The sequence below is a fragment of the Metarhizium brunneum genome, chromosome 7, assembly GCF_013426205.1.
Source record: "Metarhizium brunneum chromosome 7, complete sequence".
NCBI classification, from domain to species: Eukaryota; Fungi; Ascomycota; class Sordariomycetes; order Hypocreales; family Clavicipitaceae; genus Metarhizium; species Metarhizium brunneum.
The window spans coordinates 1,094,707-1,122,470 of NC_089428.1; the positions used below are offsets into that span (position 1 = coordinate 1,094,707).

Consider the following 27,764-nt stretch of genomic DNA (forward strand, 5'->3'; position numbering starts at 1 on the left):
AACGTGCGGGGCGCAAACCATCAAGAGCCTTGCCGCCGCGACTGGGTGAGACATTTGGGGCTGGCGAGGCACTTCCAAATGCCATCAAGTGACTGGGAGCGATCCATAATTGCGTGCTGGTTGATTGGGCGCCGATCCTGCTACGCGACAGACCGTGATAGAATCGCGACGTCGAGACGAGACGGAGACGCGTCAACGTCATCTGAGCAAGCCGCAAATGGCTTGTCAGCCGCAGGCATTTCTGCACATGAGCATGAACGGTCCTTTGGGGGGCGGTGTGTGGCCATTGGCAATCAACGAGCAGAGCATGGCCGTGGTCATGGATGGATGCTTGTCAAGATGCATGCGTCTCAAAAAGACAAAAAATGTAACCTGCTGACCGTTGGGAATGACCAGACGTCTCAATGACGAGGACTTGAGGTATTTGACGCTTGAAGGATCACTGCACGTTAGCTGCACCCGGACAGACTCCTACATGAATGCCAAAGCCTCGAGCCCAACACGATGAACAATGTTGCATAATGACATCGTGATTCGAGTCTGTATCCATGTGCCAGACAGAGTTCCATCCACACCTGTGAGATCCAACTGCCCTCCCTGGCGCTTTTCAGCGTAACCAAAACAAGCTAAAAGAGCTGCGATTTTCAACCCGAGGGTTGAATAGTGCCAATAGTCCCCTCACAAAGGGAATACCGAGGAACAGAAATAGTCGTCAGATGCCACTAAGCACTCTATAAGACGAGTTTGCAAGGGGGAGGGGCTGTTACTCCTGGTGATGGACCCAAGGGAGAAGGACGATGCCTAGATGGGGTCGCCTCTTGTTAAAGGGAGGCCCTTTTCTTTGACGTCCTAGCCTTGAGGGGCTCTGTTTCTGAGGAAACCGATCCGGCGCAAGATACAAAGAGGGAGTAAAAATGGAGTGCGATGTTACGACGATGGACCCCTCGATGGCCGACCTCGTCAGGGACGATAACCGAACCCATCTTAGACCAGCCTCGCAAGCACCAAGATATTATGCAGCTGCAGGGGCAAAGGAACTAGAGGAGCCCTTTTTGCATTTGATGCCGGGGGGAAGGCGCAGAAGCGCATGACACAATGCCTTCTCTCGCACTAGCGAGAGCGAGGGATGGGGGCCCGTTGATGAATGAAGCAATCTTTTCGTCTCCTCACTTGGGTTTGTGGGTAGAGAGTTAATATAGTATAATGCGATTATAACAGCCGCAGGGGCCCGTGTAGGGTTCTTGATCTTGGGGAAGCCTGCAGCCACCGGATCCGGACGGCTCGACTCGATAGTCCAGGTATCGCGGGCATGCCCATCATCTTCATAGCTGCGCCAGCAAGTTGTGTCCTAACACACAACCGCACATTACCAATCCATTTGATTCGCGGCCTTTTAGCGGAAGAAACACTCAGAGTAAAGCTTGCCCGGATGCAGTCATAACGGGAGGCGCGTTAGCCTCTGCGCCGCCTCTTTTACCATGCGTGTCATTTCATCCACAATAGATCAGCTCGTCCAAGCAGTCGTGATGTGATGGCGGCAGGGCAGAAACATGGCCTTCCCGTCCAACGTCCCACAAACAATATACCTACCGCTGTATCTGTGTCATATCGTCCTGTCCGTGCAAGTGGGAACGTATGAAACGGTTCAGAAAGTCAAATAGTGCTGTACAGTTGCTAGGCAGAAGCCAGGCTAAAGAGGTGAAACGAACCTGTTGTGGCTTTGTTGTTTGGGAACAGCTTGCTTTTTTTTCTTAGACAGGACAGTTCGTTGCAAGAGACACATCAGAACTATAACCTGACCAGGCCTGGGGCCGGGGCCGGGGCCAGCTGCACGTCAACCGACACCGATTCGGATCTATCGGTATCCAAGGGAGAAACAGGCTACTAGTATCAAGGACCGTGCATTGTATATTTCTTGCATGACGATGTGCAAAGCACAGCCGTTGTTCCCAAACGACGGTGTTGTTACACAGGACTGCCACCGGGATTGAGAAAACAAGAGAGGCTCAGAATGTGAGCAGTTGTGGTGTCAAGTCACCCTGTGCGTAAAGGCCAGTCCGGATGGCAGACACACAACCTCTCTTGAAAACAGTGCTGTGGAGGAAGTGAGCAAAGGGAGAGTAAAAGAGGAACAAAGTGGGTGCGCTGATGGGCTTGATCAAGGGCGGCGGCTAAGCGCACCTAGGCATATTCTGATCTGCCGCTGCAAGAGCCGCAATTCTTACAGGCAAGATGGGAGCTTCGACATGCTCGGCGCTTTGATAAGCGCAGTGTTGTCCTCGGTGGGTTTGCGATGGACTGCTCTTGTAGTGTGAGACACACGTTGCCCAGGAATCAGGACGCCTCGGTTCTTGGTCGTTGGGTTCCTTTGCTGCGGTAATCACTGGTGACTTTAACGCCGACCGATGACGGCAATGACGGCAGTTGCAATTCAAGAGCAAGTCGGAACACGGTGTGAGCCTGGCTCGTCCGGAGACCTCGAAGCAGCCAGGTGGTGGAGGAATGTTGGTCGTCATGGCCATGTGTGATGGGCTACACCGCACACCGTAGGAGGTACGCTCCCAGGCTCCTTCCTTCAACGAGCAGCTTCCGCAAGGCAGGAGCCATGGATGGTCCAGGGACATGGGTGCTGGACGGGCGGGTACCTCGGCGGGCTCAGGCTCCTCCCGACCCGTTTCGCTACGGGGAGTTTAGCGGAGTGACAGTACCCAGTCCCCACCATAGCTTAGAGCTTTAGCACCGGTTGACCTGCCTCAGCAGCTGTCCAGAGCTGAGCCCACTCACACCAGGCGACTCTGCTGCCCCAATTCAGCAGCCGAGTGCTCCGGCCCCAGTGCCTGGGTACTTGCTACATACCTTGGCTTGGCCGTCGTCTGCAACCGGCGCCATGTACCCGCGCCGTCACTCTCGTCCGTGCCAGCTTTGCACGACATCTGGAGCAGTTGAACCCCCTTGCTGAACCACGCAGGCCCAGGTCCTCTAGTGCACATCAGCACATCAGGCGGCCCACCCTCTCACCCGGCTGCGTTCGTCCATCAATGATGCGCAGCTAGTGAGCTTGTCTCTGCGTCTGTCGTCTGTCTCTGGACTCGTCCAAGTTGTCCCCCGAACCGACAGCCAAACTCTGGAGCCAAGTCCACCAAGCCCACCAAGCCCACCAAGCCCGCGCCCCCCTGCCCTTCCCTGCCCTTCCCTTCCACTTCCACTTCCGCTTCCATATTAGGCCCATGCATCCTCTTTAACTTGGCAAGTCGCTCCCCTCACCTCCAATGCACCTGCCCGTTGACAGTCAGACCACCCGTTGCTGCAAGTGTCGTCCACTCTCGCCTTGAGGCACCCCGGCCACCCCCCTTCTCTCCATGTTGTATATTCTGCCTCCGCCTCTCTTTGGTCCTCCGACACCATCCGTCCACCTACACACATATATCAACGCAACGCAACGCAACCGGGCCGCAATCACAACCTGCTGCTCGAGAGTGGCCTTTGCTTACCGGCAGTTTCGCTCGTAACCGTGCCCCTTGCCTTGTCTATCGACAATCTCAACGCTCTCGTTGCCCGTCGAACCAGCGCAACGCTCTTTGCTCTGCCCGCCTCGGGCGCATCCGGGCGCAATTTCGTGTCATCGACTCGCATCGCAGCCCAACCAACCTCGCTGGCCGCACGCGCCAACCTCGACAACACCAACCTTTTTGCTTTGACGCCGAAAACATCAACTTCACAATGCTTCTCCCCTCGGCACTCTCTTGCGACTCGGCGCAGCCGTCGCGGCCCGCGCTTCAGTCCAGCTACTTCTCTCCTCCCGCCAGTCCGCCCACCATTACCTCTGCCACGGCTCTCGGCAACATCATGACGACCTGCCGATCCTTACAATCGCTCATTGCGACGCCTGCTTCTCCCTCTTCCCTGTCCATCGTGCCGCCGCCATCCTTGGCGCAGTTGCCTACACCTCCCTTGGCCCATGCTGCTCTGCCGATGAAGCTTCGTCTGCGGGCACGTCCTACGCCCTCAAGCTCAAGCACTAATAGCGAGGACTTGTATGCTCCGAGAAGAATGGTCAAGCGGCCTGCACCTTCGCGCGGCATCAACAAACGTCGCCGCCCCGGGGGCGATGACATGGGCCGGGGAGATGTCCCATCAGAGGAAGAGGACATGGACAGCGATGTCGAGTCCGGAAGCGACTGCCAGCAGTTGCAACCACGCTCAGACAACCAACCTGAAGAGCCCGCTGCTCCCACGACACCGAAACGTGCACGGATAGCCCCAGAGCGGCTACCACTAGGCTTGCAACGTTCCGACTTTCACGACATCCATCATCTAGAGGGCGGATGCTCCAGCGATGGCAAGGGAACAGAGGTCGAGGTGGAAGCAGACGGCGAGGAGTGGAGCGCAGAGGACGACCGCATCCTAGTCGAGCTCGTCCTGGAGAAACTCAAGCTCGCCAAGTCGGAGTGGCACGACTGCGCCCGCAATCTGGGCAAGGACAGACACAGCGTAAGTCGACGGTGGAAGAGCCTCATCATGAGAGGGGACGTTGGTCTCAAGACGAGATCAAGTAACCGCCGTCGTCTACACTCTACCTGGCGGTGAAGTTGCTCCATTACCACCCATTTTCATGTCATATATATTTCTTCCCCAATCTTTTTGCGTCTACAAGGCAGCAAGCACATTCACGGCAACGACAGAACACAACGACTAGCATCTCGACTTCATTTCACGCTGGGGGCTATGCAAGACGCAGCTCCCTTTTTTTTTTCAACACAAGCTATTTATTTGTTTTTTACAGCTGGTCCCACAGCGAAAGGGCCAGCTTTGGCGTTTGGGCAGAGGTTTCAGGATCTGTAGAGAGAACCAACAGCCTGAAGAATGAAAGGTTTTCATGTATTTTGGTCTGGAGATATCCCCCTCTGAATGAGGAAATTGTTTGGAAGCATGGTTCGGTTTTTTTCTTTTTGGCTACTTTAAGACTTGCGCAGAAAACGCGCGGAGCGTATATTCCTTCTTTCTACTAGCGCCCGTGGATGGATTTAATCAAATGGTTGGTTCTGCTTGGGCACGATGGGTAGTAGTAGTAATTGCAACCAAAAAGTCAATACGTACTATCCGTCCGTCTTGTCTCGTGCCACCAAGATGCACTAGCGTCGCGCCAAATGGCGGCCGGGTCCACAGTCTTTGCCTCCATCAGGGTCCGGTCCGCAAGGGCCCGCCCGCGGTTGTAATTTATTTTTGGCGCTTGATGCGCCTTTTTTTTTTTTTCTTCTTTTTTTTTCCTTTTGTCTGGCTTCCCAGGCCCCGTCGCTTGCATGGTTTCCCGCGGCGTCGTTCCTCTGCCCTGGTCCTGTTGCGGCATTTTGCCGTGCACACGACCGGCCGTAGGGGAAAGTAAGCCAGCGCGTCTACGTCGTGCGGGACAAAGTAGGGCCAACAGAACAGATGGATGGCCTGCGGTGCGAGCAGATGCGAGGCGGGATGCGGGACCGGGGGAGGTTGCGTGGGGGAGAAAGACTGCCGCGGGCTGGGGTTGAACGCGTGCTTGCGCTGGCGAGCATGATTTGCCAGAGGGCCTTCATCTTTGCCCACCCCGTAGCGACAGCAGGAGGAACGGTGCTAATCTTATTCCAGAGCTAGGGTTACATACTGACGAGGCACGTGGGTACAGTGAAGCAGCAATTGTACGCTCTATGCTTGTCTATCGTCTACCATGTTGACAAGAAGGCGCCATTCCGACCCTCAGACCATGTCATATGCCAATGTCTAAACAAATGCTCAAAGGCTAACCCATATCTATTTTTGCGCCGACATAAACCCCCTCATGAAAACCCCCGAGCGTCTTAATTCCCTCTTGCCTAGCTCCGTTGGCGGGGTGTGACAACGTCCGCTCCCTACGGGGGCGTCATCTTCCCTTCCAGCATCATCTTGCGAACTTCTTGTTCCATGTTCTGTTCTGCGCCGTGCGTGTCTTCCAGCGCCCCGGTAACCTTGTTGGCGAGCTCAATCTTCTTCTGGCACGCCTTGTAGACGAGCTCTTCGATTGTTTGAGAAGCAATCAGTCGGATCACCTCGACGTCTCGTTTCTGCCCAAGACGATGGGCCCGGTTCTCCGCTTGGATGTCGTCTTGCGGGTTGTCCGACTGGTCAAAGATGATGACTTTGTTTGCGGCAGTGAGGTTGATGCCTGTACCGCCCGCGCCAGTCGTCAACAAAAACACTGGGATGTTTGCATTCCCGTTAAACTCGTCGATGAGCACCTGTCGCTCTGAAACATCCGTACTTCCCATCAGAACACGATGATCAATGCCCTGCAGAGCAAGAACCTCCTGTAAAAGGTCAATCAGCCGAGAGAACTTGCTGAACACGAGCACTCGATCCCCGTTCTCCTGATACTGCCTGATAAGCTCTAGTAGCTTCGTGACCTTGCCGCTGTCCAATTCCGCAGCAGAAGATATGTCGAATTGCTTAAGCAACCTGGGGTAGTCTCGACACCACAGGTGAAGCTCAAAATCAGACGAATTCTTGAGTTCTTGCACCAGATGCTTGATATCCGGCTGATGGAGCTCAGATTGTGGGATTCTATCCATTAATATCTTGCCCATCTCTGTGACCATTTCATCTGTAAAGTGCCGTCGGAACAACAAGGGATGCAATGCTGCTTTGCGGAGCTGTATCCACGCATTGTTTTGATCATTCTGTCGCCCCTTGGCCTTGGATGCACGTAAAGATGGCTCCAGCTTGAAGAGCTCTTCATACTCGGCATATGTCTTCTTTTGTGAATCAGTCATGTCGCAGTGCACAACGGTGCAAATCTTTGGCGGCATATCTGACAAAACCTGGTCCTTTCGTCGCTGCAGGATGAATGGTTCCAGAATAGTTCGCGCACGTCTAACACGTTCGGCATACAAGAAAGCTCCGTTCGACACGTCTTTAATCGTAACCTTTTGGCTGAAAATATATCGAATGTCATCCATGTAGCCGTCAAACATCTGTGGGTTAATAAAATTTAGCAAAGCAGTCATTTCGAGCAGATTATTTTGCACCGGTGTTCCTATGCCAAGTTAACTCAAAAAGCCCGGAAATAGTTGCGCATCGATTTATCTCACCAGTCAGGAGCATCTTCCATGTTGCATTGATGCGGCGCAAATCTCGATAAATCTTTGTTTCTGGGTTCTTCATTTTGTGACCCTCGTCAAAAACTGCTGCATTCAGATCAAACGACTGCATGGCCTCGATATCTTCATCCGAGTTGATCTGTGAATAAGTGGCCAAAACGACATGATACGACTCTGGATCTCGCTCGACTTCATAAGCGATTTCAGCTCGTTCCGACTTAGAGCCTCGGTAGCCCACAACGGACAGATCTGGAGCAAATCTCTCAAACTCATGAAGCCAATTATTGTAAGTGCTCGGCGGCACCACAATCAAATTTGGCCACGGTCGGTTCGCCTTGGGCTCCCTTTCATATTCCTCAACCATATGACACATGAGCGAGATGACCTGACAAGTCTTGCCCAAGCCCATCTCGTCAGCCAGAATACAGCCAATATCATAGCTGCACAACAATGACATCCAATTTAAACCAAAAAGCTGGAATGGCTTCATTCGACAATGTCCATCCATCATCCTGGGCTGCCGAGGTACCAATGGTGATGTGTACTTGGAAGTCATACTGCTTGGCGTAGGGGGCATATCGTTATCGGGGGATGCTCGACTACTTCGCTTGTTGTGACCAAACATGTCAAGGTCCCAACTGTCCATTACACTCTTGACTGCTTGCCCCTTCGTTTCACACTTCGCAACGACGTCGTCAATAGCTGTCACGGCGTTGAGAAATACTTCAACAGCGTCAACAGCGGACTCTCCTATGCTGACTCTCGGCGACTTTCGAGCACCAGCTTTCTTCGTCGCACTGACACGACGGGCTTGTGACAGGTTATCAAACGGCCTCTTCTCCATGAGGGGTTCCAGAAGATCCTCTTTCATACCCGTCATTGCTGCGAGTTCCTTGAGAGTACTTGTATTAAGACAGTTGAGTACTCTATCGTCGTTCTCTACTGATGGGGCGGGGGACGGCTCGGCCTCAAACGCATCTTCTTTATCATTGTCGACGAGGTCAATCACCACGGAATTTTTCCTTGAGGATGTTGGCCCGTCAAAAGACTTTTGAGGCGAGGAATCGTTTCGCTTTTTCAATCCTTGGACAAGCCGGCGCTTCTGTGGCTTTTCTTTCTTCTGGGGCGGACTTGAAGGGAGGGAAGGCGACGTGTTTCGATCAAGCGATATTGGTCTCCTTGCGTTATTCTGCAATGTTGCCTTTGATACTAACCGCCTCTTATTTGGCTTGCTGGATTCTGGAAAGATACTCTTGCCTGTCTGCTCCGGCGCACTTTCCAGCCAGATGATTGCATCGTCAAGGTCGTTCCCACACGCTCTAAGCGCTTCTCTGACTCTCTCTGAAGGATACTTGTCGCCGAAGACATCATATATTTGTCGCAGCTTATTCTTGGTTTCTCTCTCCTCAGCAGCCGGGTTATACACAAATTCGGCAATCTTTGCCTTAAACGTGGTTGGTCGAATGTCCCCCCTAGGTGGTGATGAGTCGCCCTCGTCGTCAGAAATCAGACTTATTGGCTCTGCGGCGGGTCGCTTAGATTCCTTTGAACGAGACGGTGGTGGTCGAGGCGGTGGCCGAAAGAAGGTTCCCGCAGGTGCGAGGCGAGAACCCAGTTTCGAGGGCTCCTTTGGCTGGAATGGCGAAGAAGCAGGAACTTCGATGATGCTAGCGGGCGAAGAGGAGCGGTCCATGGCCAATGCTAAACCCGGCTTGCTCAAAATCTGTGTCGGTTGTGTAATCTCCCGTTCTCGCGACGGGTTGCGCAAGAATGCCGACGGTGAGCAGGGAATAGTGTCCCCAGCTAATTCATCGATATCATCGAGACCAGCAGGGACTCGTGAGGTGGACGGATTTCGTGGAGCGGTACTTGAGTGCCGTGTTGGCGGCGGAGGCGATGAGTCGATCATGGCGAAGGGAGAGAGGAAGGCAGAAGACGCAAGCATTGACCGGCGCAAGCAAAAAGTTCCAACTTGGCAAAAATGACAACAAAGAGCAAACAGAGTGGGTATTGCAGCTGATCCGACACTCATGAAAGCAATATACACGGCTCACGCACCCCTCCTGGCCCAGCTCTCAGTGTAGGAAGAGCATTCGAGCGGCACAGGTGTTGGGAGGGGTGGGAACGGTGCAAAACCACTCTAACACTTCAATGCACAGAGTGGGTTAAATTTCGTGACGGCTGTTGGCGTCGCGGCGCGCTTTGACGCCCGCCACCATTCGCGAGGTCACGTGTGACTCTGATTACGAACGGAGGGATGCATGGCCAGACGTGGCCAGACATGGCCGGCCACTTCTTCAATTTCCTGCTAGAGGAATAATTGCCATCAAGGAACCCTGAAATAAACGGCTTACGACTGGGAATAATTCGCCCACAAGTGTCATCTAAATAAACGTTACAGACTGTAGTCCAGGCGCTTGGTAGGCCTCAACCGAACTTCTATCCTTGAACTACTCGCAAGTGGAGAGGACCATCGTACCGAGTAACTACACCATTCGCGCTTCCATCACAACCACCCAACACCACGGCTACAAACACGAAAACAACCACAAGCCTTCCCCCGTTCCCAACCCCATCCATCCATCACCCCACCCACAATGGCAACCCGCCGCATCATCAGCACCGAAAAGACCATCCTCGAAAAAGACGACCAGCCCGAAAAGTCAAACATATCCCCCGCCGTCCCCAAGTGAGTCCTCACCCACATGCAAACCCCAAGCTTCACACGCAGCCGCTAACCCCGGGCCCTCCCTCCTCTTCTTTCCCATGGACAGGGATGTCATTTTCAAGCTTCTCGGTTTCACATTCGCCATGATCGTCGTCCCCATAGGCTCGTACTTTCTGACCGTCCACACCGTTTTCAAAGGTTCGTCGTTCCTCTTCACGAGTGCCGCCAGCCTTCAGTGCTTTTACTCACGCCTTCGAGCAGGAAACTCTTCCCTTGCAGGAGGCCTGGCCGCTCTTCTGGCCAACGTGGTGCTTATAAGCTACATTATTGTGGCAATGAAGGAGGATGATTCGGCGACACTGGGAGAGAGTGTCAAGAAACCAGAGACAAAAAAAGACCAATGAGCAATCTGCTGCCATTTTACAGTTCTCATGTATATCTACGAGTCACCATGTATCGTCATTATTGTGGCATGGAAAGCTGTCGCAAACAAAGGGCTAGGTCATTAACTTTTCGAGGCGCGTATCTCTGTTCAATTTGCCAATTCAATTCCATACATTCCTGTTTTGTTCATGATATCTACAGGCCTATTATAGTGGCAGGAATGCGCTGATTGCTCCCGCCGTAGCCAGATCGTGAATGCCGCATAAATTTAGTTGATAAGTGATAATCAAAGGCCCCGGTGACCTGTCTCTCGCTCATTCCGCTGTCAAAAGGGCCCCCTCCCAGTCCGCCGACCAACCCAGTCACACAAAAACAATATCCGTCGGCCTGCCAGGCCTCTTCTTGAACGCCTGGCAGCAGTCTCCGTCGCGACCATGCCAACCACCCGGGCGTGTGTCGCCACATTTGATTCCGTCAAAGCAAGTGTCCTCTCCACCATCGAAACCCCCCCAGCCAAGCCGTTAGGTTTAACCATTATGATCGGGTATCGAGAATAAGTCGTGGTAAAATAACCCTGATTCCAAGACATTGTTGACCTCTCAAACAGACTGAATCTTTAGTACCGTTTCCGACATCGCCAAAACTCCATGGATCCCCTAGCGCGTGTATATAGACAAAGGAAAATAGGCCTCTATAAGAATACGGTCCAATTAAAGGGTAAGAAGAACAGAGCTCTAGCTGTTTTTGCTAAAGCGACGGCTAAACCAGCTCTTCTGCTTCTCTGGATTGGCACTTGATTGTGATATTTTTCGTCGCAAAAGAGACCCTTTGCGAGGCACAGATTGGGGGGGAGTAGCCGCCTGGGGCTCCGTAGGAGGTGGCAGTGGCGGCAGAGAATGGTTCTTAACCTGCTTGCCGACAGAGAAGTTTTGAACATCGTACGCATTTGTCTGACTGAATCCGATGCCATAATCATTGACGGGCTCAGAACGCTTCGCTGGTGATATCCTGTCGATCGAGCTGTTGTCGCTGGACGTAGGGTCCGTCTGATAGCCGGCAGGGTCTGAGCTACCGCTAGGTGCAGCGGATGTTACAGTCTCATATGACCTGTCCTTGTGAGGCATAGGATAAACACCCTGCTCGCGCCCGTACATCTGGTGATGCGACTCGGATTGCACCCTTTGGCTGCGATCCCGAGACATGTGCCTACTTCCCGCATATCCTCTGTCATAGCCACTATTATTGTAGCCGCCGCCTGCATTTGGATTGTCGTAGACGCTGTTCCTTGCCGTTGCAGGTGTGGGCAGTCCATACTGGCTATCTCCCCTGAACGAAACAGGTCGGCCGCCGTAGTAACTGTCTTGAGGGAATCGTGGCTGGTTCGCAGTTTGGACACTGCTCCGTCTATTCCAGTTTGCTACTGACTCAGTGTCTAAAAGACAGTCGCGTTAGCCACGGATCAGACACGACGAATATGGCAAGTTGGAGTGACACGACTTGCCTGCTCGATATAGTGATTTACGCTGATAGCCACCGTCAATGGCAGCCTCAAAGCTACGGATCGTGTCCAACGGCCGCTCCCATCGGTTTCTGGTTGGGTTTGATCTGTCCGGATCCGCTGCCTGATATCAGCATACCAACTCCAGCGTTATTTGTAACGTGACCGACAAAACATACCGATGGGGTTCCCCCAGGTATCCTTGTGCTGTATTGCGCGAAGAGAGATTTGAGTCCGTTCCGACTTCATGGCCGCGACCATGGCTAGTACCAATGTTAATCGTGATTTCGAGAAGTGTGACAGTGCAGTAATCATGATGATTATAACTCCAGCATGAGCACGCATCGGATATTGTTAGTTACGTACATGGCTCAGCTTCGTTCATAGCTAATGTGGGATCAGCTTTGCTGTGTAATCGTCTAGCTTCCTTTTCCTCGTGGGTCTCGTGGAAATCGTGCTTGCTCCCACTACTGCGATGGGTTTTCTGAGATTGAATGCTGTAACTACGCTGCTTTGTCTGTCCTGTCTGTTGTTGTTCCGGCGAAGCTTGTAAAGGTGCTTGCTGTGGCCGCTGCAGCTGCTGCCGCTGTTGATACTGGTCCCCGCGAGAGGCCATGGCGAACAACCGGGGTGTGGGTTCGCTTTTATTGCGTGGATTGATCAGTCCTATCCGACGAGTGTAGCCTGGCGCTCGCGCCAACTTGGACGCTGGCGGAGTCAAGGGATCGGGCGTTTCGAGGGTCTGTTGGTCGGCGGATAAGAATGGATTCTAAGCAAACACGGCTCGCGAACCCAGGGTTCTGGGTGTCTGGGATATATTTGCGGGACAGCGCACCGGTCCAGGCGTCGGCTCGATAAGGAAGGCCGTTTTGGATCAAAATGCGAAATTGAGGATGCTCTCGCTGTGGAGTTTTGCCAGTTGGTTTCGAAAGATGTGGGAGTTTTAAGCAAGAGGCTGGGCAAGGAAATCGAATGCTTGCAGCGTCCCGAACCCGAAGCCTGGTGGAACCTGGCAGGAGCTGTGACAAGCTCAAGTGGGAGTTGCTCAAGTTCCTTGGCCACACAGCCAGGATTTCGGGCGGCGCTTGACTTGGCCTTGTCGCAGAGTGGCAAGGAGGGGGGAGGGGTGGCGCAAGACCCGGGGGTACAAATCAAGGCACCACAAAGGTGAGCCAACATTGAAAGGTTCAACAGAATGATCCAAGGCCGGATGGCGCTGTCGTTTGCGGCGGTAGCTGGGCAACCAAGCCACACGGTCCCTTACTGAAAGATACCTACCTCCTAGGTACTCCGTACTTGAAGATACGGAAAGCGACACCCACTTCAGCCGCCCGCGGTGGGACGATCAGCCAATGTTGAGGAATGCATGGATGGCCGGTCTAGTTCATCGGCCGTGTTGGGTCGTGGGCCACGATGATGCCGTATCGCTAACTATCCTTAACAACAAAGGGTTTGCACAAATTGTGAAGTGCCGTTTCCTGCAGTCTTATCAGGAGACGGACGCGAGCCTGTCAATGCTCAAGTGCAGGGGGATGGCGAGCAGGGCTCCAGCAGTGGTGTGTTGGACTTGATTCATCAAGGTGAATTGCTCGGCGGACTCACTCGTTTTGCTAGGCGCGCTCACGCCCCACCCGGTACCTGGTTATCAGATATTATATTATAATACATAGTATATTAGCACACATTTCACGGCAAGTAAATATATTGGCATGTTTCACGGTATATAAATGTTTTACCACATTGTACACACCAGAATCTTTTCGGCTTATTGCTACACCTGCGCTGTGTGCAATCACCGTGCCCGTCTCATCAAAACCCACCAGCGCTATTCAGTCGGCCAGAACGACAAAACTACTACGGAGTACGGAGTACCAAACGAACTAATCATCCTTGTCAGGACTTGCCTTTGCGGGCTTGCTGCAGTTCGGTTCGACCAAGATGGTGGATGAGGGACACTGCCATCAAAGCCGCCATTTCTGTCAGACAATGCTAGTCCTTTGACGTCAACAAGCAAATTCCATCTGGGAGACGGCCCAACGTGGTCGACTGGGGCCAACATCACACAAACGCACGACTGGTGTTCTTGAAGACTGTGGGTCAGAAGTCGATGGGCCCAAGTCGCAGTGTCTTTGTTTGGCGAGCGTAAGATTGGCAAACCGTCAATATCTTGCTGTTGAGTACTCCGTACGTGTAAACTGAATTGAAGACGTTTGTCGATGAGAGTTTGGAGGTACGCAGGCATCAACGCAGGCAGGCTCTGGAATACGAGGTGGGAAAGGCGGGAGACGAAATTTCCCAACTTTAGAGTGCCATGCTCGTTCAACAGTTGGCCAGTCATTGACCAGGAAACTGGCACCAGGCCAAAGGACTCGACAATTGTGTACATGCAGTACATGTACTCCGTAAGAGCTCGAGCAAGTCGCCAATCGATTGATCGCTGGAACGGCAGGCGCTTGCTTCAATGTTCCCTGTTCAGCTGCCAGAATGGAAGGCACTACCAGGAAGGTTTGGCTGGGGGCCCCGCTGTATCATGTGCATCTACGGGGTATGGAGTAAAGTACTTCAATGTTGGACTCAAGTTCTGCATTCAATGTTCCGTGAATCCGGGCCACTCAAACACTCCATGTCGGCACTTGTTTTTGACCAACTTGCTGATGTGCGTCGAGTCAACTGGTGCGAGTACATACGTACTCGGTACGGCTTGCAGAGTTCTGGCGTATGTACGGAGTACAGTGTCGCAATTGATGCCAAGTCGCAATGCCATGCATGCAGTCCTCGGTACCTGGAGACTAGCCCAGCAATACTTCAGTAAATCGACACGACACGACAGGACTGCTTGTGCTGCGAGCCGTCCTGCCTCGCTTCCAGTGGATCCCATCAATCATGACGTGTCAATTCTCTCAGGCACCAGAAGGAGATGCTGGATGGACAATGGCCACAGCTTCAAGCAGGCGTTGGTGGCAAATATCTCCGAGCACCGATCAAAGGGAAACCCGCTCATCCTTTCAACATGTTGGGCGTCGGTGCATCTCCAGGACGGACCCATTGCCACAGTCTCGTTTCAAGTCGGTGGACAGCAGACGATTGAAACTCGCTGCTGCAATGGCCCAGCAAACAGCAGCAGACTCGAGCTCCGTCGTTTCGAAGGAGCTAAGGAGCTATTCCTGGACGTGGGCGCTTCCATTGCGACGCCAGCCCCAGTGTTTTCTTACGCCAGGCACGCACATCACCACCGTGTTGCCCTGGCCCGACTTCGTGTTCGTTGTCAAGGTTGTGGTTCCTTCACACCATCTTGCTCAATATCGGCCAGCCAAGCCACGGGTTGTTGGACGCTTGGGACACAATTGGCTTTGGCGTGGCCTGAAATGGCCATATTCCGCTTCCTCGTGTGCCGCAACTCGAGGCCAATTGGACATGCAATACGCATCGTGACGCAAGTCGTACTCAACTCTTGATCAGCAAAGACAATACGGAGTACGGAGTACCTATCTGGCGACAACAACGGAAAGTGCACTCACTGTCTGTCCGTGCAGGGTTCTGAATCGGCCGAGTGGTGTCGACAGGTCTGCTTTCTCGCATCTGAAACAAGTGGTTTCCCATGACGCTGTGAAACTGCACAAGGGAAAAGCCCATCGTCAGAGGGCGGGAAAGCTTGGTAGATCTTTGGAGAAGAGCAAGCCACCTGGCCCGCACATGCGTCGACGCTATGGCAATACCCGGGCAGCTGCTTCGTAGTTGGTGGCGCTGCCCAGTCAGACAGGAACAATTAGGTTGGACGCCATGCCACTACTGCAGAATACAGGGTTGGCATATGCACTGCATCGGCGCCAGCTCCATCCACGATGATGCCGCTGACAGGGAAAAGACTGAATGATCTGCAGTTCTTCCATGACGACAGCACCATCTAAAGCTCTTGGATGTGCGCCTAGCAAATTCCATTGCATCTGCACTGGAAAGAAACCCGCAGACGTCGACGCCTAGGCATCGGACAACGGTCAGCATCGTTTTTCTCGCGGTCTCTGTATATCTCTCGGGTCATGTTCGGCGTCGTTTGATCAGCTGTGTGCCACGATCCAAACTGGCTGCCGATGCTTCCGGAACAAAGGTATGGATTGCAAGGCCATTGAGGCCTCGAGGTCCAGTTGCACTGCCCCAAGGCCAACAACCATGGGCTTTTCCTCCTCGGTTTACGGAGTACGGAGTAATGGCGGGCGAAATTCTGCATTACGTGCTGCGTTTTCGCAGTAGCCAACCTCCTCTGTCTTCAAATGCAGCGGTACAAAGATGCTGTGCGCATCTGCCCGCCTCACCGATGCCAATTGGAGTTATACTTTGCCCACAGTTTCACTGTCGTACTCCGTACCGTAGGTTGAATTGTGGTAGTACCAGCACTTTGATACCGTTCGATTTAGGCCCACTGTGCTCCCACCAAGCCATCAAGCCAGCCAGTGCTTCGAAGATTTGGGCGATATCTGGGCAATTGCCATGCCCACCGGCTGTCGGATAGTTCGTTTCATCAATATCGGTAAGGCCATTGATCGCTGACCAACCACTGTGGTTGGGTGTTGTGGCCTAGACAACCATGGCTGATGCCAACTTTGCATCGATCACATTGTTTGCCGCGGCTACCGCTCGAGAGCCGCGACTCAGATCATTACAGGTTGTGAAGTGGCAAGTGTGGTGGATTGTAACATTAATTGAATGGAGAGGCTTTGCATCCCTGGGCTTATGAACCGGATACCCTACACCTAGGTGCGCTCCATCTAGAAATATGGAAGCTCGGCAGCCACGCACCAGGCTGCGTTGAAGCTTTTCCCCTTTTCCTCTTTCTATTAATGCCTGGTACTCCGTATAGTATCCTGTTTCAATGCCGCTGTGCTGTGGCTTTGTCTCCCAGTCATGGCGTAGTGCAGCGCGGTCCCTGTATGGAACTTGTCTGCCATCATCTTCGCCCAACTCTCTTGATTTTAGCCAGCAAATGGTCATCAAAAGCCTCCATGTGCAATGTGCATGATAATAATTCTGTCATATTGATATCGGTGTACATATATCGAATCCCAAGTTACTGGCACCAGAAGGGTGTGCAGAAGCAAGCGGAACGGCGTGCTCGAACGTCAGACGGATAGCCATGACCTTTCTGTCAGATGCAGCGGGAATACTTGCGCATTCACAGAGTACCGAGTTAAAATAGCGTGATTCTGAATGCGCGGCGAGACTGATGCCTGAATGCCCAAAGTCTCTGGGGCCTCTAAAATATCGAGGTAACCTCACCCAGATGAAGGCACACAAAATTCCGAACTTGTGATCGGGCAAAGCGCAACTATAGGGTACTCACTGTTGAAATCCAGGCAGCGATATCGGAGCTGGACCATGGAGGGTGGATTTTTTTTTTGCAATAACAGCTTCACGGAGATGGGAAGACACAATGGAACGATTTGATAAATGGAGGAGACACTGGAAAAGATGAAAGCCTCGGTAACAAAATATAGTACCATGCGTCTGGACGGTCACGACTCACGACATACATCGCCCGCGGTCGGTACCCATATGGAAAGTATGCCTTGACTGCCATCTCATCATTCGATTTGCTAGCCCGCGCTTTTTTAACAAACAGAATTCAAGTCGCAGGGTTCCTGAGAAGCAACCATTGAACATGATGATTCCTGATAGCTCTCTTCGATATAGGCGGCCCATTAGCGCACCGTCAGATATCACCAGGTAGGCTGTTCCTCCACATGGAGTCCCCTGACTTTACGAATTCCTTGTTTCACATACATAACAGACAGGCGGGCCAGCAATGTCGACGGTGACCAGAAATAATTCGTATTTGAACGCCAACCCGATTTCAAAGGTAAATCGATCGAAGGACGAAACGTCGATGATGAGAGGGAAAGAAAAAAAAAGATTTCAGGCTCGGATCCCGCAGTGTTCACGTCATGCACACACACGAGGTACAAAAAACATGTCCCCAAATGGTTCGAGGATCGGCAAGGGTGCGGGTATTTTGAGGGTTTGAAGTCTTTTTTTGAATTGAATGCCTCAAACCAAGGCAAATATGCTCTTTATCCTTGCCTCGACCAATGCAGCCAAATGAAAACCATCCTCACTACCAACTCCATTCCGAATCCTCGCACTTATATCGAAGAGGGGTACAGCATCACACGAACCGATGCACCGAAAGACTTAGTGGGGAGGGGAGAAGTGAACTTGGCGCGGACGACGCCGGAGTTGCCTGTAGGGAGAAAAATCGCATTAGTCTGACCGTGGTGCAAGAGAGCGACTTGTGGCCAAAGAATCACCAGGGGGAGAGTGAAAACATACCGTGTGGCCGGGTGACCTTGCCCCAGATGACGCGGATCTTGGATCCACGGATCTCCTTCTGGCCGCGGTAGACGAAGGCAACCTTCTTGCCGAGGTAGAAGCTGTGGTTGGAATCTCGGTCAGTACGCGGAAAATTCGTGACAGTTCCTGGCCCGTGGGTGTCTTGCGGGCGACCTACTTGGCAGCAGAGGTGTCATCGACGCCCTCGATCTTGATCAGGCTGGTGCCAGGTCTGGTGACGTGGCGGGAGCGCTGGTAGCTCAGGTGACGTCCCCTAATTCAAATCCGTCAGCAAAGAGTTGCCGGTACCGTCGCAGAGTTTCTCATCGGCAGAGCGTGATGCAAGTCGGCTTCCATGGGGTGTTGCACGGCCCAACGCGCGTAACAGGGCGATTCAATCGACGTTTTTTTTTGTCGTGCAACTCCCATTTCCACCTGACCGCAGGAGACTTCGTTTCGAATTCGATCCTCATCGCGTAGGAATACTCACTTGACGTATACTGTCGAGAACGCGGTTAGCCATAGGTTCTGGTTCCTGGACCGCGCATCGCGAAAATGACGGCCTTGTTCAGACAAGAAGGGATGGATGGATTCAACTCACGTCTGTGGCCGCTCTCGGAAGGCATCTTGGCAGATTCTTCGTGTTATACCGCCCTCGCAATCAACCAAAGTATACAAAGAAAGAGTCGTTGGAAACTGTCTTATCTAAAAGACCTTTCCCTGGTTGCTGGTGCACGTCGTTGTGTCGTGATGTTCGGCTGAGTAGGAGTGGATGCGGTAATGGTGTGTGGTGTCACTAGAACGAAAATTTGTGCCCTTCAGATCACGTGGGTCATTAGGGCAGCATTTTAAATTTGTGTGGTAGAGTCGGTAATGTTGCGAAAGTGTGGCTGCGGACGCGGAACGGGCTGCACCGCCACATTGAGTTCATAGCCGATCCACTGCTTACCAGCCACTGCTTACCGGCCACTGCACAAGGCACGATGAAGGAACCGCCGACATGGGATAATGAGTGATTGTTATTGGTGCGGGAGATAATGGTCAATTGCTGGTGAGTCGGTGACCCAACGGCAATAGACATGGCGTCTTCATGTTACTGGACTGGCAATACGGAGCGAACATGGTCATTTTCACTTGGTGGTTAAGCTTCGAATTTAGAAATGGTGATGTAATGACGCAGCAGCAGCGAGAGGGGTTTGTTCGGGTCGTCGGTCAGGATTACTAGGTACTTGAGGCATCTTATCCGGTGGCTGAAGATGATGGATGGGCTGGAAGAATAGGATGTCCTAGATGTCCGGGACGACTGCACGCTCCACCGTTCATTTATCAGCACTTGCAGGCAACATTGACGTCTGTCCCACAATGGCGTGCGAGAGCAATGGGATCCGGAATTGCCGCATACATTAACTCCGAATATGGACGAGGTCAAGTTATGTTGCACCTCGGCTGCGTTTGAGCGACTGTGGCGAAGAAATGTGCAGTACTCTGGGCGAATTTGACATCCGCCTTGGTCTGGCTATGGCTATTCGCAGATAGTATGTTGGCCGCGGAGGTCAAGCCACGCCAGGGACGAGAGGTTGCTGCAAGAAAGCCGTGAACTTTTGGCTGTCGGAGGGTGAACTGCTCGGCGGGCCTACTCTTTTTACTAGGTGCGCTCGCGCCGTATTACTTAGGAATTTAAGTGATTTATAATAAAACATATTTATTTGCGTGAGCGCACCTAGTAAGAAGAGTAGGCCCGCCGAGCAATTCACGTCTGAGGCTCTGGGTTAGGGTTCTTTGTCAAGCCAGCACTAGGAAAACAAAAGAGTCGACTGAGCGAGAAAAACCCTGGAAAGAAGGACCGACATCTGCAGGAGCCAGTAGGTCTTTACATGCACAGCATGCAAATGAACAAATGCCGAGATGGGTGAACAACCTGGTTGCTCGGGAGATGGGAGTTGAAATCTGTATTAGCCATCTACTCACAGCCAATTTTTTTTTGAGATTGTTGGTTGAACCATAGACGGCAAACACACCCACGCATTCATTCAAGCGAATCTCATTGAAAGATCTGAATGCGAGTGGCGTTGGGAGGCGGAAGGCTCGGACAAGCTGGACAGGCACCAGGCGGGCACGGGCAGAAGCATCAATCGATATCAATATCCATGTCTCTAACGAGGCGCCGCACTCACCGTGGGTTGCATGGCGCCAGCAGGGAAGTGGCAGAAGCTTATCCAAGCATTTCTTGAGCATGCAGACATTCACATTAGCTACCTGCATGAGAGCTGCGTACTTCCATGCGTGCGCATGCGTCACAGCGTCCTTGCGTGAGCGGCAGTGACGGCCAACGAACAGGCCTGCGAAGCATTTATTGGCTGGAGCATTGGCGACGCGGGAAAACCGATGAGACTTGATGGCCTGTCCTGAGACTTGAGCTCTGAAGGACTTGACTACTACGGAGTACCAAGTCTACGATGCTGCCCCGCCTTGTCCGTGATCAGCACCTCAAGCACTGCGTGAGACAGGAGACAGCACCCAAGGACCGGAAGCGGAGCGGACGTGGACTGCTCGTCGACAAGGTTTTCCACCGTTGATGAAGTGATGATGCGCAATTGCTGTGTCATGGAGCCGTAAGCCAGCTACGACGTACTTGGTGTGCCAGGCTGGTGGAAACCAGAACCCAGCGCCCCCCCAAGGCAGTCACCGTCGACGCCGGCTCCAAGCCTTGCCCCTCCTCAAATCACTGCCCCTCAGTTCCCGACTGGTGCTGGTGCTGTCTGGTTGCTTTCGGCTCAATGTGTTTACCTCCAACACGGGCAGCTGGGAGCTCGAATTTTCCCGCCAGACAGTGCTACCTACTTAGTAGCTTCATTACTAAGTACTGACTACTTAGCACATACTGGCACAAGGTGCATTGCAGCTCGGGGAATAGACTGGGGCTCGCTGCCCACGAAACACGCCCGTCCTGAGGTCATTATTAACTCCGTCCCAGCTTATCCGGCCCTCTGTAGCCCGAGTCCACTGCCCAACACCTTTCATCATTCCTCGAAAACACTTGCTTCGTATCTCCTTCTTTCTTTCACCCGCGCCCCTCCTATCGAACATAGGTTGATCCCACGACCGTTGTCCTATCCCTTTCGACTCTATCCTCGCAGGCATCCAATCTTGTCGCCCGGTGCGATTTGCAGACCTCATCATGGACCACACCCAGGCAGCGTACGTCCAGCCCTTTGGCCCCCAGCCAGCACATTCTACCCCACCATTGCTGGGAAGCTCGGGTTTTTGGGTGGGGGAGGACTTGATCAAGACTCTCGTTGACCCCGAGCTTCATAATCCCTCTTATCGCGCGCCTCGTGCTGATCCTAGTCGTCGACATACAGCAGAACCATGGAGCTGAAGGAGAATACGTCCATTGTCGTGCTGGGCGCCTCAGGCGATCTGGCCAAGAAGAAGACAGTACGGCCTCACCTTGTCCCCCGTGCAACTGTTTTCTGCCATCACGTTTGCGCTAACAAAGCTGCTTGCCCTGTCCTTTAGTACCCGGCGCTTTTTGGATTGGTGAGCAGGAATACCCTTCCGAGCTGTCAGCCGAGGCCGCCCAGCTCAATCGAATCGCCAGCATCTGTTGTTCTAACCGCTACCAGTATCGAAATCAATTCCTGCCCAAAGATGTGAGAATCATCGGGTATGCGCGCACCAAGATGGACCACGAGGAGTACCTCAAGCGTATCAAGTCGTACATCAAAACCCCTACCAAGGAGATTGAGCAGCAGCTCGAGAGCTTCTTGGGTCTCTGCTCGTACATCTCGGGCCAGTACGACAAGGATGAGTCCTTCGAGGTTCTCAACAACCACTTGGCCGAAATTGAAAAGGGCCGCCCCGAGACTCACCGGTTGTTTTACATGGCTCTTCCTCCCAGCGTCTTCACAATTGTTTCGCAGCATTTGAAGAAGTGCTGCTACCCTCCCAAGGGTATCGCCAGGGTTATTGTGCGTCGACGTGTCCCTTGAGCCATTCTCTATTGCCCGCCAAGTACACCACATGGCCTGCTAACTGGTGTTGTTTCAGGTTGAGAAACCTTTCGGCAAGGATCTCGCAAGCTCCCGTGAACTCCAAAAGTCACTCGAGCCTGACTGGAAGGAAGAAGAGCTGTTCCGTATTGACCATTACCTTGGTAAGGAAATGGTCAAGAATATTCTCATTCTCAGATTTGGTAACTCCTTCCTCGGCGCAACTTGGAATCGACACCACATTGATAATGTTCAAATCACATTCAAGGAGCCATTCGGAACAGAGGGACGTGGAGGATATTTTGATGAGTTTGGCATTATTCGAGACGTCATGCAGAACCACCTGCTGCAGGTTTTGACTCTCCTGGCCATGGAGCGACCCATTTCGTTCGACTCGGAAGATATCCGTGATGAGAAGGTGCGCGTCCTGCGTGCTATCCCTGCCATAGAGCCCAAGAATGTTATTATTGGACAATACGGAAAGTCGCTGGACGGCAGCAAGCCTTCATACAAGGAAGACGACACCGTCCCCAAAGATTCGAGATGCCCCACTTTTTGTGCCTTGGTTGCGTACATCAAGAACGAGCGCTGGGACGGTGTTCCTTTCATCATGAAGGCTGGCAAGGCCCTGAACGAGCAAAAGACAGAGATTCGAATCCAGTTCAAGGATGTCACTTCGGGTATTTTCAAGGACATCCCGCGAAACGAGCTGGTTATGCGCATCCAGCCCAACGAGAGTGTGTACATTAAGATGAACTCGAAGCTGCCTGGCCTGAGCATGCAGACTGTGGTTACTGAGCTCGATCTTACTTACCGACGACGATTTTCGGATCTGAAGATTCCTGAGGCTTACGAGTCTCTCGTCCTGGACTGCCTCAAGGGCGACCACTCCAATTTTGTTCGTGACGACGAGCTCGATGCCAGCTGGCGCGTCTTTACTCCCCTGCTCCACTACCTGGATGACAATAAGGAAATTATCCCTATGGAGTATCCATATGGTATGTTGAGCCCCAAGACTCCCTGCTGGGGCTAGGCAGACTGATGTTCATTGTGTTTTAGGTTCGCGCGGCCCTGCTGTTCTCGATGATTTCACTGCTTCGTACGGCTATAAGTTCAGCGATGCCGCCGGCTATCAGTGGCCCACGACTACGGCTGCACCACCAAACAAGTTGTAAGTTGTCGCTGTTATTATTGACCATGTCTGTACTATTTTGGAAACGTTTTTGGTTCAATAAAATTGCAAGCTAACTCCATGTCAGCTAAACGGTAACACCCATGCAAATTGATTAGATGGATCATGGGAGTGACTTGCTGTTGGCGAGTCGGTATATTGAAGTCGTTCCATGACGGCCAATACAAGAAAAGGAGCGCCAGGTGACGCTTATTGATTATTAATGTCCATCAGCGGATAGGGAACGCGGCCGGATAAATAGAGCAAAAACATTTTCAATTTCAGCTTATGGTAGTTTGGCGCAACAAAAATGTCTCAAATGTAGACTTTTGGACTAGATGTTGTGTGTTGAAATGAGTGCCTCTCTTAAATTGTAACGGGATTAATTGCCTCCGCGATACTCCATTACGCCTAGTTTGCCGACGGGCGAACCGTCCCCACATGCTGCCGAAGGGGGCTGATTATGTAATGAGCCAAGCGCCCAAGAATGGAAAATATGGCCCGTGCGTCTGCACTCACATGACCCGGCCTTATCCAAGAGGCGTGGAACCACAGCAGCAATGGATCGCAATCACCACTCCGTTCATCAGAATCACTGCAATCGCGCGTTGCATCTCTCAGAGAAGTGAATGCTAGCGTCGACAGATCACTTACATTTGTATCATTATCAGTACCACAACCTCGTACGGTCCCCATCCTCTAGTCACGTCGATTTCCCCTTGACACTGTCCAAAGTCTTCGAGACAAGGTCTTTGTTTCTGGCTCTCGTCCCCGACACGCGAACACAGTCCGCACAGCCGCCGGAGACCGCTTTCCTTCTTCTCGACATCAGAATAATCAGTAGCCAAAGGGCTCTTGATCTGGTTCATGCGACGCCTCCACGTGCTTTAGCGCCTTTCGCTGGACACGGCGGACGGGAGTCCCAGAGAGCATGCGCCTCTTGCGCTAACCTCTGGAAGAACCGAATTCAGGCTCCCATGGTTGGCAAAATCATCCTTTCACGACATAGAACCACCGCCGTTTGCCGAACGAAGTTGTCAGGGGCGACGGTTGTGGAATCTGTTTCTGGAGAGGCGGGCCGTTGGAGGAGGGTAAATGCCCGGCGTCATCACCATGGAATCGAGCGGCCACAATGGCACGCGCACCGATCATGATAGGGATTCCTCCATGAACGGTGTTAACGGTGCCAATGGCACCCCGCAGGACTCAGGATTTCCAAAGGAGAAAGCTTCTGCTGCAACAGCGACAGATGGTAGTGCCAAAGCTATTAACGGCAACGACGAATCACGATCGCAAGAATCGAATCAAAACGGAGAAGCCGAAAGAGTTATAAGCCGCATGAACGACCTCCCAGACGAAATCGTACACATTACTCAAGGATTTGTTCCTTTATCACTTCTTCTTACGCGCCTAGCACAGACCTCACATAATGCCCTTCAGGACAAAGTCGCCGAGATGGCCAAGATGCCTTTACCAGCGGCGGCGGCAAACGGCAGTTCATCGTATTCATCCAGCGGACCAGACGATAGCTCGGCAGATAACTTGAGGAAGAAGGGGGCACTGACTAACTTTGCACAAGAATGGCATGGAAAGTGGCTCAAGGCCCTCGTCATTGCAGAATGGAGCAGGAAGGCTCATTTGGTCAGCAAGCTTATTGACCTCAAGTTTCACATAGATCAACAAAGGATCCTTTACGACACCGCCCTCGACGAGATGGTTAATGTGAAAAGGGACCTGACATTTGCCCGTATGCCAAGCCCGGATTTAAAGACTGCTCTCCAAGTGCTTTCTACCGGAAACGCTCCTTGGATGCCCGATGTAAGTGACAGCAATGTTTGATTCATGAGATCTGTCATGAAGGTGCTAATTGGGTTTGATAGCTTGGATATATCGAACCGCCCACCCTAACACCAGAGTTGCAGCTGAAGTGGATAAACGAGTTGAACACACTGCTATCACTGAGACTTAACCTTGACGACTTCGACAAGATTCCGTATCATTTTCGCAACTACGAGATCAGTTCCGGACGAGTTACATTTAAGGTTGAAGGCGAATTTGAGGTTGATTTGACCATCGCGGATGAGGATTTTGAGAAGCAGTTCTGGTTCATCGACTTCCGATACGCTTTTACGCCAGCAGCCTCGTCAATTTCCGAATCATTAAGAAATTACCTGGAAAACTGTGTGAATGATGTTCTTGGGAAAGAAGGTCTACTGGGCTGCTACCAGTTTCTCCACGAGCTTGTCCTCACGACCAAGATTCATGAGTTGAAAAGACAGGCCATGCAACTAAGTCGCACCTCTTGGACAGGGACATTGAATGTGGAACCACTGAACCGGGCGCTTTCAATCCAGTACTGGACGGGACGGTCTACAACCATGGGGTCCAAGAGCTGGGTTATAGTGGCAGTCAACAGCAATCGCTCAGGAAACGGCAAAGAGGCCGCCTCATCGACAAGCCAATTGGTGGTAAACTGGTACCGAGACAATAAGGAGGTGAAAGGTGTAGAGATTGAGTTCAATGTGAACGAGCTCTCTGCAGAAGCTTTGTTAACAAATGTCATTGCTCGGCACGTAGAGCACATCCTCACCAGCATACACGACAAGCTTTTGACAGTGGCGCGGTTCAAGAATCACGAAGCCAGTATGGCTCTTCGAGTATCGAGGACCGACCCTGCGTTTTCCAGTTTGACGACACAAGTAGGACACAGCGGAGAAGCCTCGATGCTCCTCGAACCTATGACGGGCGTATTCGCTTTAAAACCACCTTCGAGGTTTACTATACAGCCAGAGCACCAGCTTAACATGGGAAAAAACCCCGCGGAAGATGGTCTCAACTGCTTGGAAGTTCTTCGCTGTGCAGTCATGGAGGATGAGCTGCACTGTCGGGCGACTTTGATGGGATGGTTTGTTAGAAAACCACCAATGGCGGCGGAAGAACTGAAATCGGCAATCAAGGTGCGAGACTGGACTCGGGTCATCTGTTTGCAGAAGGATGGGTGGGGTTCGAATTGGTTTGTGGTTGTTGTGTTGAGCTTGAATGGTGACGAGTGGTGGCTGCTCGAGTCGTAAGCCTTATCTTCCCCCACCAGTGTGCCCTGTGACCTATTCCCGAAGGCTAATCTGGATTATAGAAATCCCAACCAGGCAAGCAAAACACTTAGATTCAAGGCAAAACTACCCTTCAACAACGGCCACCCCGACTTGTCAGATGTTTTCTGGGAGAATCTGGCATTCTTTACCACCGGAGTTATTGCCCAATCAGTCGACCTCCGAGAATTGCACCGACAGAAAATTAAGAGCAGGTCAAGTAATAGAATTAGCTTGTCGACACCTCAGACAGTGCGACTGCCATCAACCGATGTGGCACTTTCTGCATTGTTTCCCTCCATGGTCTTTGACCAGAGCAAGCCAGAGGAGGACGCTTTGTCAAACAGCGAAGGGCAACTCAGTAACTTGGAGCTTCTGTCACTTATCCAGCAGGCGTCCGGTGCTGTCCTGGTGCGAAAGAAGGCGTGGGCAGACAACATTGTCAGCATTACTTTCAGGGGCATCAGATGCCTATCAAAGGCTGAAAATGCTGATGATGGAAGCAAAGAAAACGAGCTTATTTGTACATCGGAAGCAATCCTCAAGGTTAGGAAACCTTCCAAGTTTGCTTCGCTCGACGGTCTCGCGGACCGTGATGTATCTTACAATCCTAAACGAGGCGAGTTCGCCCTGCGTATACAACGCGCAGTAGGCAGGCCTATACTCGATACGCTCAAGTCACGAATCAAGGCCATTGACCGATTCGTCAACTTTTTGGAAGCATTGGAGAGTGCCAATGGCACCATTACCACCGAGTCAGTGACTCTACGGCAAATAACATTTTATTACAGCGAACTTCAGACCAAACAGAGCAGCAACGATGCGGACCAGGTCATGGAAGACTCGCGCAAGCGTTGGCGTGTGGTTTTGGATCTGTCCAAGGACGACATTGACATCGAAATTGAGAAGGGTAATCCCCATCTCCGGGTCCTCGATTTGATGAGACAGCTGGTCAATAGTGATGGCGGCATTGGGGTCTTGACTGCGTGGCTCCCTGCGTCGCTGCCGGCGCTCCAGGCCATCGACAAGATGGAAACGGAATGGGAACCAATTCAGGCTGCCGGGCAGGGCCGTATAGAATTCTCCATGAAGACGGTGGCCTGGATGAGCGTCGAATACACCATGGCGTCAGACGCCAAGACACTCAAGAACCCTATCCGGCTGCAAGTACAAATGCAGCCCCGCCGCAGCCAGGCGTGGTGGCACGTTTGGCGATCCGACGCCGAACCAAACGCCGACGACAGGGTTTCCACAGCCTTGCAACCGATCTGGAAAAAACGAGGCGACAATTGGCTCGGCCTCTCCACGGGCGCAGCTGGTCGCCCGCAAGACGGCGTGGTGAAGATGCTGTTGGCTGTGGATGAAGCGATTCGGAGCACGATAACCAGTGGACCCGGTGTGACGCAGGGCAACGAAGTCGTTGTTCTGGATTAGACGGAGAAATGGGAACAGCGTAGAGGTGCGGCTTTGTCGTCCCCCCCCTGCAATGCGAGCTAGTGGGTGTCCCTTTTCGGAAAAAAAAAAGTTTTTGTATGCTA

The 27,764-nt window shown here is 52.3% G+C and overlaps 7 protein-coding genes across 7 annotated transcripts; 4 read left to right on the plus strand and 3 right to left on the minus strand.

The window, feature by feature from the left end:
- Positions 1-3,720: 3,720 nt before the first annotated feature.
- On the plus strand, positions 3,721-4,587 carry G6M90_00g108830 (uncharacterized protein; the record flags this gene model as incomplete). Its single annotated transcript, XM_014688480.1, has 1 exon — positions 3,721-4,587. The coding sequence occupies one exon, from the start codon at positions 3,721-3,723 to the stop codon at positions 4,585-4,587; it is 867 nt and encodes a 288-aa protein (XP_014543966.1).
- A 1,292-nt stretch (positions 4,588-5,879) lies between these two features.
- On the minus strand, positions 5,880-9,012 carry fft2 (ATP-dependent helicase fft2; the record flags this gene model as incomplete). Its single annotated transcript, XM_014688479.1, has 2 exons — positions 5,880-7,039; positions 7,095-9,012. The coding sequence occupies 2 exons, from the start codon at positions 9,010-9,012 to the stop codon at positions 5,880-5,882; spliced, it is 3,078 nt and encodes a 1,025-aa protein (XP_014543965.1).
- A 688-nt stretch (positions 9,013-9,700) lies between these two features.
- On the plus strand, positions 9,701-10,175 carry vma-21 (Vacuolar ATPase assembly integral membrane protein vma-21; the record flags this gene model as incomplete). Its single annotated transcript, XM_066131762.1, has 3 exons — positions 9,701-9,792; positions 9,878-9,969; positions 10,033-10,175. The coding sequence occupies 3 exons, from the start codon at positions 9,701-9,703 to the stop codon at positions 10,173-10,175; spliced, it is 327 nt and encodes a 108-aa protein (XP_065987791.1).
- A 714-nt stretch (positions 10,176-10,889) lies between these two features.
- G6M90_00g108860 (uncharacterized protein) lies at positions 10,890-12,269 on the minus strand (the record flags this gene model as incomplete). Its single annotated transcript, XM_014688477.1, has 4 exons — positions 10,890-11,587; positions 11,678-11,773; positions 11,833-11,916; positions 12,020-12,269. 4 exons carry the CDS (start codon positions 12,267-12,269, stop codon positions 10,890-10,892), a joined length of 1,128 nt encoding a protein of 375 aa, XP_014543963.1.
- Positions 12,270-17,787: 5,518 nt separating this feature from the next.
- Positions 17,788-18,600, minus strand: rpl35b (60S ribosomal protein L33-A; the record flags this gene model as incomplete). Its single annotated transcript, XM_066131763.1, has 5 exons — positions 17,788-17,885; positions 17,975-18,075; positions 18,153-18,248; positions 18,465-18,474; positions 18,576-18,600. The coding sequence occupies 5 exons, from the start codon at positions 18,598-18,600 to the stop codon at positions 17,788-17,790; spliced, it is 330 nt and encodes a 109-aa protein (XP_065987786.1).
- A 2,743-nt stretch (positions 18,601-21,343) lies between these two features.
- On the plus strand, positions 21,344-23,141 carry gsdA (Glucose-6-phosphate 1-dehydrogenase; the record flags this gene model as incomplete). Its single annotated transcript, XM_066131764.1, has 5 exons — positions 21,344-21,412; positions 21,494-21,514; positions 21,601-21,945; positions 22,025-22,964; positions 23,026-23,141. The coding sequence occupies 5 exons, from the start codon at positions 21,344-21,346 to the stop codon at positions 23,139-23,141; spliced, it is 1,491 nt and encodes a 496-aa protein (XP_065987925.1).
- Positions 23,142-24,250: 1,109 nt separating this feature from the next.
- On the plus strand, positions 24,251-27,660 carry RGR1 (Mediator of RNA polymerase II transcription subunit 14; the record flags this gene model as incomplete). The annotated part of the gene is made up of 3 exons (XM_014688475.2): positions 24,251-24,955; positions 25,018-26,204; positions 26,271-27,660. The coding sequence occupies 3 exons, from the start codon at positions 24,251-24,253 to the stop codon at positions 27,658-27,660; spliced, it is 3,282 nt and encodes a 1,093-aa protein (XP_014543961.2).
- Positions 27,661-27,764: the final 104 nt, after the last annotated feature.